Raw genomic sequence first — 16,305 nt, 5'->3', positions numbered from 1 at the left:
CTCCGCTTGCACCTTCCTTCCGCTGCACCCTGGTAATAAGTCAGTTGATGCGCGCAATATAATCCACGCCCCGCCGCCTTGCTCCGAGCAGTATCCGCATCCGTCCCCCCACTACCACGCCCAATTCCCTCACCATGGCTGCCAACGGACAGCAGGTCTTCGACCCTGTGCTGGCGGCGCACAACACCATGTCGTCGCAGGCGGATCGCGCGCAGAAAGAGCAGGCACATCAGTTTCTGGAGCAGTTCCAGAAGTCGGTACGTAGCATGGGCACGCGTTCAGGAGCATGAGGGGCTGATATGTGACAGGAAGAGGCATGGACAACCACACTGGCTATGCTAGAGGCAAACTCAGCAGATGCCGCTGCCAAGCTTTTCGCTGCTACCACACTCAAGGGAAAGGTGAGTCGTCACTACTCCGTACTTGGCCTATGCTAACATGTCAGATCGTATACGACCTCCACCAAGTGCCTCGCGCACAGCTGCCAGAGCTCCGAGCATCCATCATGCGGAATCTGGCGACATTCCACGCCGGACCCAAGCCCATACGTCTGCAGCTCTGCGTGTGCCTGGCGAATCTGGCCATACAGATGACCGAGTGGAAGGATGTCCTCAAAGACGTTGTCAACGCCCTCGGCTCAGATCCAGCAACGCTCCCTTGCGTCTTGGACTTCCTCCGCGTTCTCCCCGAAGAAGTCACGCATGGACGCAAGATCGCTCTCACAGTACGTTCGAACGAGCCGCGCCCCGTCATCAGCCCACGGCAACTATTCCCCGCGGCGTCGACATATGATAGTAGAGTTGTAGTCTAATATGTGGTGGTCAGGAACACGAGTTGACTATGAGGACGGCCGAGTTGATCGACGACAACGCCCAACAAGCCCTGGAGCTTCTCATACGATATGGCACATCTTCCCGTACGTCTACAGCCTTTCCTTCAATCCACTTTCACTGACTTTGAATAGCCGCTGCCGCGCAAAACCCACAGTTACTAAACTGTATTACTTCCTGGATACGCGAGATACCACTGGATGCCATCATAAACTCTCCCCTTCTCAAGATCATCGTCGAAGACTTGTCCCTGGATGATCCATTCGAGGCCGCTGTTGAGTGCTTGAGCGCCCTGATCGCGGAGACCAGAGATGTCGACGAGACCCTCCAGTCGATAATGGTCCTCTACCCCCAGGTTATCAACCTCCAAACCAAGCTCGCCGAGGCAGCTCAAGAGGAGGATACAGAAAAGTTCAAGGGCATCGCCAGGATATTCGCCGAGGCTGGAGAATCGTGGGTCATTCTTATCGCTCGCCTGCCGACCGACTTCCGCGCCCTAGTACAAGCCATACTTGCGACAGCTGCATTGGACAAGGAGAGGGATGCCATATCTCACACGTTCAAGTTCTGGTATGATCTTAAGCAGTATCTCACCATCGACAAATATGCCGAAGCGCGCAACCAGTGCATGGATATCTACTCTAAGCTGGTAGACATCATGATTGGTCACCTGGAGTTCCCCAAGCCGGAGTCTGGCGACGAGAAGGATCTGTTCGAGGGCGATCGCGACCAGGAAGAAAAGTTCCGCGAGTTCCGTCATCAGATGGGCGATGTGCTAAAGGACTGCTGCGAGGTCATGGGCGTCGTCGAGTGTCTTCAAAAGCCCTACGACCTCATGCAACAATGGGTGCAAACATATGGCGCTCAGGCCAGTGCAAACAGCGTGCCCGAGTGGCAGAAGCTGGAAGCGCCTTTGTTCGCTGTTAGGGCTATGGGTCGCATGGTACCTCCGGACGAGAACATAATGCTACCTCGCCTGATCCCCCTCATCGCAGGCATACCCGACCACCACAAGCTACGCTTCCAGGCTGTCATGGCTCTGGGAAGATACACCGAGTGGACCGCACAGCACCCCGATACGCTTCAGTTACAACTGGATTACATCATGGCAGCCTTCGATCATTCTGCCAAGGACGTAATCCGAGCCGCTGCGCTATCATTCAAATTCTTCTGCAACGACTGCGCGAGCCTGCTGGTCAACTTTGTTGGCCCTCTTCAACAATTCTATGCGAAGAACCTCAACAAATTGCCGATCAGCAGTCAGGAAGAGATTACAGAAGGTGTCGCGTCAGTAGTCGCTAGGGTACCCAACGATCAGCTTCTAGCAACACTCAAGCTCTACCTCGACCCGGTCATGGCTCACCTCATCGAAGTTGCGCGTCAAGCAAAGGATGAGGCGGATCAAAAGCTAATCGCCGACAAGATCAATCTCTTGACCATCTTCTTCGAGATGGTCAGGCCAGAGATTCCAGCCGGTCAAGAACATCCCGCTGTCAAGTACTGCCAAGAGATATTCCCTACTCTCGCTAACATGATCACGCACTTCAACGCAAGCATACCTATCCTCGAACGTGTCTGTCGATGCTGGCGATACATGGTGCTCTCCTACCGTACAGCCATGCGTCCACTCCTACCAGATCTCGCGACTAAGTTGATTGAGGGCTTCGACAAGTCAAGGCAGGGTTGCTTCCTATGGGCGACGGCGTCGATAGTGCGAGAGTTTTCGCAGGGTGTAGACGATGTCGACCCAAGTCTAGCAAACGACGTCTACCAGTTCTACGAGCAGCAAGCGAAGACCTTCCTACGGATACTGAGCGACCTGCCTCCAGAGGAGCTTCCTGACCTCATCGAGGACTACTTCCGCCTTGCTGCCGACATGGCACTCTACTTTCCCTCAGAATCGATCATGTCGCCACTCATGGACACTGTTCTCCTTGCAGCCTGCAGTTCCCTGACACTGCTCAAGGAGGATCCCATCATCGCAGTGCTGCACTTCCTACGCGACTTGCTTGGATACGGTCGCAACTCGTCGCCCTCATCTAGCTTCGACAACACGCGTCACGAAGTGCCCGAGCAACTGCGGAACCGCGTCAAGCAACTTGTCATGGGTGCTGGCGTTCAACTAGTCCAGCGCATCATGACTGGCATGATGTACAGCTTCCCTGAGGGCTGCTTCGCGGACTCTTCTGGCGTGCTCCTCGACCTGTTCGAGCTTATGCCTGAGCAGGTCGCTCAGTGGGTAGCTAGTACCGTTGGCATGTTACCCCAAGGCAGTATCACACCTCAAGAGAGCGAGCGATTCCTAAATAACATTCGACAACGTATCCAAACTGGCGATGTCAGGATGATAAGGACTATCCTACAAGACTTCACCACTAGTTACCGACGCCGGAACGTTGCGCCCCGCGAAGGCCTCGGTAGACTGGAAGCTTCGCGGTTCAGGTTCTCCGGTTAGATGCTGGATGCCGAAGCACGAATTCTGTTCCAGAACGTGGACGCGCGGAAGCCTACAGAGCCACTCACACGTTCTGCGCTTCTTCTCCACACGGTTCAGTCTAACGCCTCCCGGTTTCAGTAACATAGTGGTGGTGTGTTTGGGTGCGTGGTGTAGTGTGTATCGAATAGCATAATTGTACTTGAAGCGTTAGTATGTGGGCATTTGCATGGAAGATCGGGACACGGAAGGACAGGATACCATCGGTGGAACAGAGTGGGGGTTATTGTTCAGATCTGCTTAGATACCGTTTACTTCTATACTTCACATCGTTTCGTCATCGCCGGTTGGCTACTCTTGGCCATATGACGTGATTGCAGTAGTTTGACGTTCGCTCCTGCACTTCGAGTGACGTCGGGCAGCGCTCCTTCTTGGCTAAAAATGAGTGTGCAAGACGTCGATCGGATGGCAGCGACGACCTATCGTGGTCCCAACAAACAACAACTTCGTCATACCAACTTCCTCGTCACTCACAATTTGGTCTATTGCTGAGCGCTTACCAATACCTAGGCACAGCCTTGCGGCTATCGAACAGCATCCTCTTTGAGCACCTATCACCTCAGTGTCCATCTCATCCTTTGGCCCACCGCCAGCAACACTACCTTGAACACCTGTTACCACCTGGCACACGCTAGCCCGACCTTCGCCGCTTCTCCCTTATACCGTTACAGATCTGTATCTTCATCTGAAGTTCGTCGGCACCGAAGGTGACCACTCCACGTTAGGTGCGCGCCAAGTTTCATGGTGAAGGTCGTGAAATCAGAGTTGACAGCAGACTTCAGCAGGGCCGATTCGCGAACGTAACAACGTTCCCATTTACCTGCGGTACCTGCGCACCTCCAGCCTGGTATTGGCAAGAACAATATCGGCAGAGCCTAAAGCTCGCAACCATACAAGAAACGACCATCCTGGATCCCCCATACGGGCGACCCGGCCTAGCGAGAGCTAACTCCACAGGATCCGGCACTAGACCCATCTCGATCAGATCAAGCACGTCGAGCGCATCTCAAACTTCAACCCAAACTTCAAGCCGGTCAAGGAGACACTCGCAGCCAGCTCTTCCCCCAACCCTTGCGGAGAGAATTGCACTAGGACCTCAGCTTAACCCATATCATAGCAAGAACCCTCATCGTCTAGACCGATATACCAGCGTTCGGGACGTCTATCTTGCTAGACAGGAGCAGCGTACGAAAGAAGCCGCACATCAGGAAGAGAGGCTCCATCAACTTCGGCTCGAAAAGCGCAGGGGTACCCGCCAATTTGACGGTTCAAGATCAGCTGGAACTTCACCAGCCCTGAGTCGTACGAATTCGAATTCAGATCTCACTCGAACATCTTCTCTCAAGAACCTCGCCAGAGAACTGACGACGTTCGACAAGTTCGGACCTATCAGGCGCGCAGATACGGGGGACTCTACCGCATCTTCATCGGGACAGTCGAACAAATCCAAGAAGTCGAACCTCTCTCGGGTATTGACGGCTGACCGCTATGATCGAGACGCTCAAAGAAATGAAGCACGGCAAGAGCGGCAGTTACGAGAGCCTGGCGCTGGAACGAACGGCGAGCCAGATTCTGCATCGCATGGAGGACAAAGACTCGGAGGACTCTCTGGAAAGCACGCGGACAAGAGTACTCGGTCTGTATCTTTCGCGGTTTCTTGCGCTTGAAACAGATTGACTGACCTGTTACAGCGAACGCGCGCGCGATATATGGACCGAATCGTTGTCTAGACGTAATAAGTTTCGCTCCGACTTCCTCAAGAAAAATTGGAGCTTGCATCGTCGAGCACAATCCTTCGAGTAGATCCTACGTACACTGCTGCTCTGCAAAAGAGAACTCGCGTCTCGGTGCCATGGAACACCTGCTCGTCATCACCGAAGATCTGCTCCAGCGACTTATGGACGCCGAGGGCATCACGAGTAGTGGATGGTTGCCCGCCACGCCACAGTCACATCATGCAGCGATGTACGGGAGTGCGCCGGGCAGTGTAGCGGGTGGAGGTAGCGTGGCAAGCAGTGTACAGCCAAGTCGAAGGGGCAGTGCTCAACCACAGGAGTAAGATCACCCTTCCTACAATGGCTGGCCTGGGTATACTCACAAAACATAGCCTCCTCATCGACTACGCGCAAGGCTCACCACAACTAATGCAGCAGTCACCCCAATTCTCACCGCCCGCCCAGTCAATACCTTCCCAAACCCCCTTCGTCAACGACTTCAACACGCCCTGGTCGCCTCACCACATCCAAAAGCCCAAGCTCCCTAGAGGCAGCAGTGACACGGTCTTCCACACCACGGCCAACACTCCCAAGCCAGTCGTCCAAACGATCCCTAGGACTAACAGCGATATTATTCAGCAGCCTAAGCCGGTGCCAATTGGCCAGTTCCAGGGTCCTGGAAGAGGCAGGGTGCAATGGAATCTGGGCTCTGAAGGATAGAAGAGTCGGGTCTTGAGTCATCGGCTGGTCGGGGTCAGAGAGATGATGTGATGGATGCTGCGTACCCTTGAATTACTGGAGGGTGGTTGGACTTGTTGGTTAGAGTTATTCTTATTGCGCGAATGTTATCATCTTGAGTTTGAGTGTGGTTCTACCGATCTAGCTTGCTCGAGTGCTAGCTGTGACTCACCAGCAGCGTGCCTTGATCAAGACCGTGGAACTAACGAGTTCGTATCACTTGCTGTAACTACTGCTAGTATAATTTAACTCAGCATGAACAGTCACTCTGTCCATGACTGAATCCTGATGTACGCAATGAACTTAAAGCTGCACTAATACCTTAATGATAACTCACCAGCCTGTGAAAGACATGATTTCCTTTATCAGTGAAAGAAGCGTAATTTCATGCATACGCAATAAAACGAATTGAGCGTACCATGGTCGATGAAGTTGGGGAAAGGGAGTGATGAGTCGCAACACCCTATTAGCGCGAAATCTTGGCGGCGCACCGCACACATTGAATTGCCCCACCGGCCGCCGCCACTTCTCACTTTCTGTATCATAAGGGACCCCGACTACCTACCGACCCGACACCCCCAACAACACAACCACAACCGCAAATATGTCCAAAACAGCAGGGTGAGTTTATGCGCACCTTTTTCGGCCTTTCTACGCCTATCATCCTCCCATGTCGCCCCTACGTCGCTCCAAGCCGCACATCAAGCCACGAGCTTCTGCATACATCTCTCCGGGTTCTAGAGCATCAGGCTGACAGTACTGCTATAGCCGCACCGACTGGGCAGAAGAAGAAGACGATGAGTCCTCCCTCACCTCCCTCCCACCCCAACAAGTCATCAAGAACAAAGACGGAACCGAAACCGTAATCTCCTACCGCATCGGCGAAGACGGCAAGAAATACAAGACAACACGGCGCATCAAGAAGACTGTCGTAAAGCAAATCGTAAACCCCCGCGTCGCCGAACGAAAGCAATGGGCGAAATTCGGACAAGAAAAGGGCAAGCCCGCCGGCCCCCAAACAGACACCGTCTCCGTCGCCGAGAACATCGCCTTCCGCCCCGTCTCCAACTGGAAAGCCAGCAACGAAGATAAGGGCGACGAAGCGAAGAAGAAGGCCGAGCTCAAGAACGCAAAGATCAAGTGCCGTATTTGCCAGGGCGACCATTTCACCACAAAATGTCCCTTCAAAGACACCATGGCCCCCGAAGGCGACGTCGCCCCCGCAGAAATGCCCGACGACGCGCCCGGCGGTGCAGGAGGCAGTCTGGGTACCGGCTCTGGGGGCTACGTCCCCCCTCATCTGCGTGGCCGTGCGGGCGCAGGCGAGAAGATGGGCGGCAAATTCGACCGCGACGACAGCGCTACCCTGCGTGTTACCAACGTGTCTGAGTTCGCCGAGGAACAGGATCTGCGCGACATGTTCTCCAAGTACGGACATGTTACCCGTGTTTTCCTGGCCAAGGACCGCGAGACGGGTCGCGCCAAGGGCTTTGCGTTTGTTAGTTATGCGGATCGGAGTGATGCGGCCAAGGCGTGTGAGAAGATGGATGGATGTAAGTTTCAGCACGCAGAGCTTGTGATATGGGGAGATGCTAACTTTATTCAGTCGGTTTCGGGCATCTTATCCTGCGTGTCGAGTTCGCTAAGAAGGCTTAAGCGGAGAGGATTTGTGCATGGCTCAATGATCGTTGCAATTTGGCGTTCAGGGTGGTTTCACGGGCTATGACATCTGTAGACGTGTGTCTTGCATGCATGGTACATGATAGCTATCGTTTGTGACTTCATACGTCAGACGAAGCGAATTCTCATGAATATCAAATGATAGAGTGCTCGCTTTCAACTCAATCTCTCATGTTGCCCACCACTAAGCCACATCAGCAGGTAGTAAAGACAAACTAACAAGCACGTACACTGGCCCCTTCCACTTTAACGCGTTTATTCAAATATATCATTAACTTGATTCTCCATTCCATCACTTTCATCTCTACATACACATATACACGTACACAGCACAACCGCCCAGATTGTCCACTAAGAAAGTCGGGCCGCTGTTCCAAATCCAACCCAGAGCCAACACCTAGACCTTTTTCTAAGAGACCCTACGTAAAAAGGATCTTATATCCTCCCGTATCATGAACGCCAGCTTTATTGTACAAGGTGGGCAGGGCCCGCAGAGTGGTGAGGAGGAGGGTCATGCGCTAAGATCGACTCGTGTAAATGCGGGACAAACGTCGAACTGCAGTGGAAGGTGAGAAAGAAGATTGCTGCGCCTGGTTTCGCGGTTGGGGCTCGTCAGGGTAGCGGTAGAATGGTATGTATTTGCTGTGCGCAATTCCTTTTATCTGTGCTTTAGTCGACTTGTTTTAGGTCGGGCTCGAAGAAGACTTTTCGTGTTATCTGGTGGGCTGTTAGCTTTCATCGTGAACATACCAAGAGTCGATTGAACGTACCGCCCATCCTCCCGCTACAGTCGCGCAGATACCCGAGCTAATAGCCATCTGCCTCGTCCCTCTTGTGCTCTTGAACAGCGCGCCGCTCAATGCGCCCGCCACGACGCTGTTGCTCATATCGTGCTTGCCGCGGTAGTACCCAATCGTGCTGTTCATACCATTGTACACCATAGCAATCACGCCCGCGCTGTTTCCCAGAAAAGGACCTCGCCGTGTTATCGCATTGAGCACGCCGTTGATGCGCAACCGCGGGGGCATGCTGGGTGGGTTCTTTTGCAGGCCCTCGGCTAGTCCCCACGCTCCTCCTATCGTCAGCGCCGTCAGATACGACACGCCCGTGCCGTAACATAAGTCGTCGGACCAGCCGCGTGAGGGCAGAGCGGATTGTGCGCCGGGCAGGTCCGAGAGGACGCTGTCTTCGAGGTTTAGGTAGTCGAGCGTGTCTTGGTTGAGGCCGGCGAGGGGATGCAGTTGTGAGGGGTCGAGCAGGAATTCTGAGGGGTTTTGGATGGCCGTGTTGGGGTCGAAGGGTGTGGGTTGGAAGCTGTCTTCTTTTACGAAGTCGGCATTTTGGGGCGAGGCGGGCGCGGGTGCGGTCTCCTTGGACTTGCGTCCGGTTATGGAGTCCCAGCTAGCATTGGATTAGCATTGATGTGACTGAGAAGACGCAGGATATTAGAGTTTATACATACATGGTCATGTTGAAGATGTCAGGTTGTGATGGCGGCGTAAAGAAATGTTGCGCCTGATTGTCAACAGCCGCACGAACAAAATCCCCCAGACGCCCGAAAAACCTCTATCAGACCGGCGCAGCTAAGAGAAACAGCAGAAAGAGGCAAGTGGTAGATGCGCGGGTATGGGATAGCGTGGGGCGGCGTTCGTGATGCTCACGAAAAGTTCTGGCGAAGCAACTTGGGCAATGACGGTCTCAACGCACGGCCCACCTTCTCGAAGCCTCCCTGCTTCCGAGCTCGGAAAGGAACGAGATCGGAAAGAAAAGTTCAGACAGCCTCACCCACTTCGGGATAACGACAGACAATAACGATTCCAACCATGGCGCTCCCCGAATACAAGCAAAACTTCCTCAAAGACTGCGTCTCAGCCGGCGCATTGAAATTTGGCACCTTCACCCTCAAGTCCAAGCGCATATCACCCTACTTCTTCAATGCCGGCCTCTTCCACCGCGCCGACCTGCTCCGCTCCATCTCCTCAGCCTACGCACACACACTCAAGAACCACGGCGACTCCGACTCTTCGTTTCAATGGGACATTCTCTTCGGCCCAGCCTACAAGGGCATTCCCCTCGCAGCAGCCTCAGTCGACAAGCTCGCAGATCTGGACATGGCCAAGTACGGACAGAAAAGCTACAGTTTCAACCGCAAGGAAGCGAAAGATCATGGTGAAGGAGGCAACATCGTGGGCGCGAGTCTGAAGGGGAAGAAGATTGTTATTGTGGATGATGTCATTACGGCTGGTACGGCGATTAGAGAGGCTATTGATATTATCAAGAGGGAAGGGGGTGAGCTTGTGGGCATCATCGTCGCTTTCGATAGGCGGGAGAAGATGCCGACAGCGACTGATGACGATGGAAAGCCCGGTCCCAGTGCGATTGGAGAGGTTAGGAAACAGTACGGTATTCCTGTGCTGGCCATCTTGACGCTGGATGATGTTGTGGAGTATTTGAGGAGTTTGGGTGGAGAGGAGGATCTTAAGAGGTTGGATGAGTACCGGGAGAAGTACAAGGCGAGTGATTAAGCGTATCTGGTGGGGCGTTTACGAAGTTGTGATTATGGGAGTATGGGTGATGGGAATGGGCGGTTGCTAGAATACCCCGCATGCGTTGCGGTCAATGCTGCAAGCATTTCAAGCCCACATGTTCTTCTTGACTCCGTGAGACTGTGAAGCGATCCTCATAACAATCAACGGCTGTGTCATTGGGGTGAGATGCTACATCAAAGAAAACATACTGATTATTGTTATACTTCTATGATACAGATACAGAAAGACAAACGCGTTCAACAGAGTGTGGGTATCCTCTATCATCGCTCCTGGCTAAACGAACAAGATGCATAGTCACCTCGATGCGTATCCGGATCCAATTCGAGAGATCTGACGGGCAAGAATCGTCTGAATCGGAACCGTCTGAATCAGAAGAGCACTCCATCACAAGATCAAGCTGGACAGCTGGCCTGACTCCAACGTACCTGCTCCGCAAAACTCGTCTCTTTGATGGCCTATTATCTTTCTTATGTTTTGCGTCCCGAGAATTGACTCCGCTGGCTTCCTCTCCCTGTATTCATCGTCGCTGGAACCGGCTTCGCTGGGATCGAAAACAACGGGCTTGTCTTTGTCGTCTTCGTCGTCTTCGTCCGAGCTGATGCCGTTTGCACTTGAATGGCTTCGACAGGATGTTTGACAGATTAATCCGTAGTAGAGACTGCGGCAGTAGAGACTTGCGCAGTAGAGTCATGTTCGCCAGCATCGTCCGCGTTGACATCGTCTTCGCTAGCGTCGTCTGCGCTTGAGTCCTCTTCGCTGAGGTCGTCTTCGCCAGCATCGTCTTGACTAGCATCGCTTGCGCCAGTATCATCGTCGCTATCGCTATATTCTGATTCATCAGGATAGAAGCCGGGCGGAGTGTTGAGCGCAGGATGAGCATAATTCTTGGGGTCATAATCTGGCTCATTCTCGATAAGGTAATGGCGTTCCGAAAATGCGATCCACGGATCCTAAATACCGGTTAAAGCATTAGCTATCGACTTGCGTTTTCAAGGGTTGATCGCATGGTTCGAGGACTCATTTATAGGTCATCATCGGGAGGTCAAATAAGCACTTACCTCGTGATATTCCTTGAGGATATAGTCATCCAGACTGTCCAGATACTCTCTCGCATCTTGCCTCCACTGTTCACTTCCACTCGTATCTCTGAGCACCTCGGTGAGGTCAAACTCTATGTCGTCGTACCTGTTAAACGGATGCCCCCATTTGAAACGCAAATGCCCTCCTTCGCGTTCATATGCCTGGAGAACAGGTCTCAGGAGTTCGATCCACGGGACCCACAAGTTTAACCTGACCTCCTGTTGAACCAATTCGATATGGAGACTGAAATTCCTCTTCTTCCTGATACTCATCAGGGTCTTGACAAGCGTCTCGCCTTCTGCAACGATGTCTGTATTGGATTCCCAAAGACAAACATACAGTGACTGCAAAACATCTGCGGGAATAAGTCCAACATCCCAAATATCTTGACAGACGACTCGTTCCGTTGATGCTATGGTGATATATTCAACTGGACCAAAGCCATCAATGTCGGGATAGCTGCCAGAATCGCTACGGTCGGGTTGTACCTCGTACCACTTCACCATAACTTCGTGGGCTATTTTCAAACCCATGAAGCGGCTTTGAATGAAGTGCGGTAACTCTGGTACGTCGCTGCGGCAAGACTCAGGGTTGAGACGGTATTGCATCGACTCTTCATGATACTTGAATGCTTTGTTATCCCAAATATAGTCGAAGATCATCGCTCTCAGTTCGGTCGGTAGACGGGTCTCTATCTCACGAGCGAATTGGAGATTCCATAATTCGCTGTATTTCGTGACAGCGGCCGGCCATTCTCTAAAGCAAACTTAGTGATTAGTCTACGCAGTTTTTGTTTCGTACAAGGAGAGAAACTCACTCTCTGAGGATTTTCGTTTGCTGTTTGGCGGTACGCCTCTTTGGGGCCTCGAGTTTGCTGCGAATGCTGTACGTATGTCAGTCTCTGCGGTTTCCTTTACGTAGGTGGTCTTACTCCACGAGGGTCTGGTACGCGGCCTGGACATCGTCCTGCTGGACCGGCGGGGAATTGGCAGAATGAATAGGGGCCGCCTTTGGCTTAGACTTCGGTTTGGTCCTTCGGGCCATAGCTGGCAAACAAAGAAATGGTAATCGAAGTGTTCACGTCTCTATGCGTGCTGTGCAAACCCGCGGGAGTGTTTAGGTGTAAAGTGCGAGTGTCACAAAGTTGGCGAGGGGATGCACGACGCGTCGCTAGCGCGTCTCAAAACGATTAAACACGCGTGTCCCTTACTTCCCCATGCCAAGCAACCCGCTTGCCGCGTACCGATTGCAGACTTCAACCGGCAGCTACGTGCAGACATTCTTTGCCCATACACCGATACTACTCGACGCCCAAGGCGCAAACGCTAGCAACAGAGACCAGCCTAGCGAAGATATGAGAGCAGCGGCGCTTGCGGGCCGCAGACCATTCTCCGTCGGCGGCACAGTGCAGATGTGGGGCAGCATGCGCTGGAAACCCTACTTAGGTAAGGCAAGGCAGACACCTGCAATAGAGATCAGCGTATCGGAAACAATACACAGTGGAGCAGTGACGCTGTTACATTGAGATGAGAAGCTGAAAGGATCTTTAAGTTTCGGAGACTTCTTTTAGGCACCCAAATTGTGACAAGAAGACGAGGTTCAAGGGCATGTCCAAGAGCGCTTTTCTGTCTCCATTATCCCTCGTTCTGTACTCTACTCATTCAGTGAACGACACAAACACAACCGCGAACTCGACATGCATCACCTCCGTGATGCTCTACTGGGCGCCTCACCGGAGGGCCCTCCCGAACTCAACTACCTAGACAATGTGGCTCATGACGTCCTAATGGTTCGCGAAGACGTGGCGCGTGGGGAACTTGACGGACTCCGCGGAACAGCCTTCTATAATCGAACCGGGGTTGTCAGTGAGCGATACTGCAGCTTAGGAGATGGTATAGACTCTCTTGTGCACCACATCCACTCTGCGTGGCACATGTATTACCAAGTTGCTTTGCACACGGCGTATGATACGCGCGAACAGGACCGCTTAGTCCTCGATATCGTGAGAATCCAGGGATTGGGGCCGTTGACCAGGCCCGCTACTGGGCACTACGGTATCGACATCGCGCGAACAGTAGATGGAACGGTGTGGAACGGTTAGTAATATCTCCGTACAAAATGTATGTGAGACAAACACTGACATTGTACACCAAACTTTAGATCTACCCTTTCTAGCCACTGACATGACCGCATTCTGGATCGAGAACTGCGCGGCCTTGAAGAACGCCCAGCGACTTAACCTCGCATCCTTCCTAGCTAAGCTGGCGTCGACTCGCATTAGCAAAGATCGAATCTGTCAGATCGCTCTTCTACTATTCTGCTCTACTTTTGAGGGAAGAAGCAGCATCGAGGGAGGGCAGCCAGACGAACTTTCCACACACCAGACGATCTCGACTCTCGATCTGACGCAGCTCATGCCGTCTGTGTGTGCGTGGATCAAAGAGGCTGGCCACGTTCTTGTCCAACTCTCTGAACTCTCATGGAATGACTGCCCTAGCCATATCGGGCAGGGTGGGCAACACTTCCTTGAATCCGACTTCGGGAAGCGGTCACCGACTGGTTTCACCCCGTGGAGATGGATGTATTGGCTCAAACGACTTCATGAAATTCGTCAAGAGGCGAAAGAGGCAGATGAGAAGACTCTAGAGGAGCAGACCAGTGAAGCTATTGACCGCATGGTCAGCCAAGTACACGATCGTAACTCGGGGATTCTCAGGGCATATCAAGATGGCGGGGACTTCTTGAAGCTGGACGATCATTTGGCGTGTTTGAGGGGTAGATAGATCGAATGCAGGCTATGCAGTTATGACAAACAATTCTGTACACGTCCGTGCTAATGTGGGAGTAGTACAGTTGAAAAGAAGCCGGAAACCCAATATGCGCCTAAACAGCCCCACGCGCATGGATAACACGGAGGATAGGTAGGGGACGGTCCGCGTAACCCACATCGGGCCAAAAGTGCTACATGAAGGCGCATGTTGCGCGGCAATCTCGTGCTAAGCACCTAACATATGGCGCGGCAATCTTGCCCGGGTGTGCTAGACACATGCAGTGTGGTAGGTAACTTTGTGCTAGGCGCGGCGCAGCAACCTTATACTAGGAAGGCATAGGCAACACCGCAACCTTTATTTAGGGCCATGCGGCGTGGTAACTTTGTTTGAAGTGCATGCGGCGCAGTGACCTTGTACTGGATACATGCGGCATGGCAGCCTTGACGATTACGATGATCCCTCGAGACAGTGAACGATCTTTGGCCTCTGGCTGGAACGCCACTGGAGAGCTTGTGCTCACTTTTAGAATCCTTCAGATAGAATATACTACATCAGTTGTTTTGCTGTTCCCTCTCCGTTGTCCGCTAAAGGTATGAAAAGACGACGTCAGCTGCCTAGACATCACCTGGGCAAGCAGAAACGGATATGTATCATGGCAAGCAAAATTGGAAAACGAATGTATTGTAGTAAGTTACGAGTATAGAAGGGGTGCTGCCTTCAAAAAGAGCGTCCTTTCTCATGCCTCCCGAGCTCCACTGAAAGCCATAGCCTGTCAAGTATTGCGAATCGCTCACTGGGGACTACCACCAACCATGCGCTTTCTATCTGCATTCCAAGACCCCGTCATCGGAAGACTCCCGGCAAACTGCAATTCCATATCAATGCCCATTTCAACACATGTCGCGTAGAGAAACACTTACTTCTCGTAAGAATATAGCCCTCTCGATAGAACTTGCACGAATCGCCAAGCCTGTGCCTGCAATTGTTGGGGCAGTTGCATGCACTGATGGCATCGGGGGCAATGCGGACGTCTCTAGTCTCGTTGAGAACTGCCTTCACTTCGGTGTTGGTTGTTGCTGAAGGGGCAGCCATAGCGTGTGCGGCAAAGAGGGCCACAGCGGTGGTAGCAAGGAGGGTCTTGAAGAACATGTTGAGATTGGCTGATGATGGAACTGAGTTCAGATTTTGCTGTTGGTGGTAGATGGTTGGAATGATAATGTTTGCGGTGGGGAAATGTGAAAGAGAATGCGTCTCATTATATGCTTTCGAATTCCAAATACCAACTGCTTTCCCAACACCTGAGAAGGGTTCGGCTGTAGGCTCTCAGGCCAGTAGATGTGTACCGCCGGTCCCTCCGTTGGTGGAAGGACGACTAAGACTCCACTGACCGACCGGCCCGTTCCTACTCGCATGCTGATGCATCATCCTGATCCTTCATAAACTATCTTGATCCTTCGTTTCGCTTCTTCAGGCATCACATGTTGCTTTGGGGGGCGAAAGCGCCTGTTCCAAGTTCACATAGGAACTTGCACCGCCGATGCTGACCTGGATCTAGCTTAGTGACGGTGTTGTCTTCGTAACGCTGTCATGTCTTGTGGCGGCGTAGTCTTCCCAACAATCCCGATGTTACTGTACTTGAATCTTAGAGCCGGACCGAATCGTTACAAGCAAAGATCTGCCATACTCTGTACGATGCAACACCTTACCACAGATCCAAATGCCACAACAGACTCTCGGAACTCTTGCTTTCCAAGCGTCGGTCCCATTTCCGGACACATTCACAAATGTACCATACTCCGTGCAGCCTACACACCATCATGACTGCAACCCAAGTTGTCCCACATGGACTTGCATGGAGGCATTTGATGCTGATCTTCTTTATGTTCGGCTGAGCTACGCCTCACGACATGTCTTATGAAGCTTCGCACAGCAATAACGACAAAGTCTATTGACGCCTAGGCAACAAATGCTGCAGCATCAACCCGTTTCCTGGAACGACTCAGGTAACCAGTAGGCGGTGTCAAGACCCGAGGGTGCTGTATTGACATCAGCTAACCATCAACCTCTTATTCTCATCACTTGAACGTACCACATGCCCATCTGCCTAGAAGTGTGCTTCTTGTTACATTCGTCTTTGCACCATGGACTCACCCGGCAGAGCAAACACGCCGGCAGCGAGGAGCTTTAGTGATGAGCTAAATGAGGGCTCGAGCTGGCACTCATCCAGTACATCGAGTGAGGATAGCATGTCTCCGGTCACACCATCTCTCCGTGAAAGATGGAGAGCCTGGAGAGTTTCGGTAGCCTGGCGCCGACTGCCACTACCGAGGTTAATGAATTCGACTCGTAGGAAAGGAAGGGGTAGATGGCCATGGTGGAAGTACCTCCTGATCGTTGTTGGAGTATTGTTGGTCTTCGGTATCATCGTAGGAGCGTGAGTGGTCCTAT

At 52.5% G+C, this 16,305-nt stretch overlaps 5 protein-coding genes across 5 annotated transcripts; 3 read left to right on the top strand and 2 right to left on the bottom strand.

Annotated features, from left to right (window-relative positions):
• Positions 1-134: 134 nt before the first annotated feature.
• Positions 135-3,285, top strand: J4E88_008750 (uncharacterized protein; the record flags this gene model as incomplete). Its single annotated transcript, XM_049402359.1, has 5 exons — positions 135-257; positions 309-401; positions 446-724; positions 826-916; positions 965-3,285. 5 exons carry the CDS (start codon positions 135-137, stop codon positions 3,283-3,285), a joined length of 2,907 nt encoding a protein of 968 aa, XP_049252030.1.
• Positions 3,286-6,574: 3,289 nt separating this feature from the next.
• TIF35 (translation initiation factor eIF3 subunit g) lies at positions 6,575-7,433 on the top strand (the record flags this gene model as incomplete). The annotated part of the gene is made up of 3 exons (XM_049402358.1): positions 6,575-6,578; positions 6,611-7,330; positions 7,384-7,433. The coding sequence occupies 3 exons, from the start codon at positions 6,575-6,577 to the stop codon at positions 7,431-7,433; spliced, it is 774 nt and encodes a 257-aa protein (XP_049252029.1).
• Positions 7,434-8,126: 693 nt separating this feature from the next.
• TIM23 (Mitochondrial import inner membrane translocase subunit tim23) lies at positions 8,127-8,927 on the bottom strand (the record flags this gene model as incomplete). Its single annotated transcript, XM_049402357.1, has 3 exons — positions 8,127-8,174; positions 8,228-8,858; positions 8,920-8,927. 3 exons carry the CDS (start codon positions 8,925-8,927, stop codon positions 8,127-8,129), a joined length of 687 nt encoding a protein of 228 aa, XP_049252028.1.
• A 353-nt stretch (positions 8,928-9,280) lies between these two features.
• Positions 9,281-9,982, top strand: PYR1 (Orotidine 5'-phosphate decarboxylase; the record flags this gene model as incomplete). The annotated part of the gene is made up of 1 exon (XM_049402356.1): positions 9,281-9,982. The coding sequence occupies one exon, from the start codon at positions 9,281-9,283 to the stop codon at positions 9,980-9,982; it is 702 nt and encodes a 233-aa protein (XP_049252027.1).
• A 665-nt stretch (positions 9,983-10,647) lies between these two features.
• J4E88_008746 (uncharacterized protein) lies at positions 10,648-11,592 on the bottom strand (the record flags this gene model as incomplete). The annotated part of the gene is made up of 2 exons (XM_049402355.1): positions 10,648-10,956; positions 11,065-11,592. 2 exons carry the CDS (start codon positions 11,590-11,592, stop codon positions 10,648-10,650), a joined length of 837 nt encoding a protein of 278 aa, XP_049252026.1.
• Between the last annotated feature and the right edge of the window lie 4,713 nt (positions 11,593-16,305).

The sequence above is a fragment of the Alternaria novae-zelandiae genome, assembly GCF_023758075.1.
Source record: "Alternaria novae-zelandiae strain BMP 2774 chromosome Unknown scaffold_20, whole genome shotgun sequence".
NCBI classification, from domain to species: Eukaryota; Fungi; Ascomycota; class Dothideomycetes; order Pleosporales; family Pleosporaceae; genus Alternaria; species Alternaria novae-zelandiae.
This window is presented reverse-complemented; position numbering and strand designations above follow the sequence as displayed.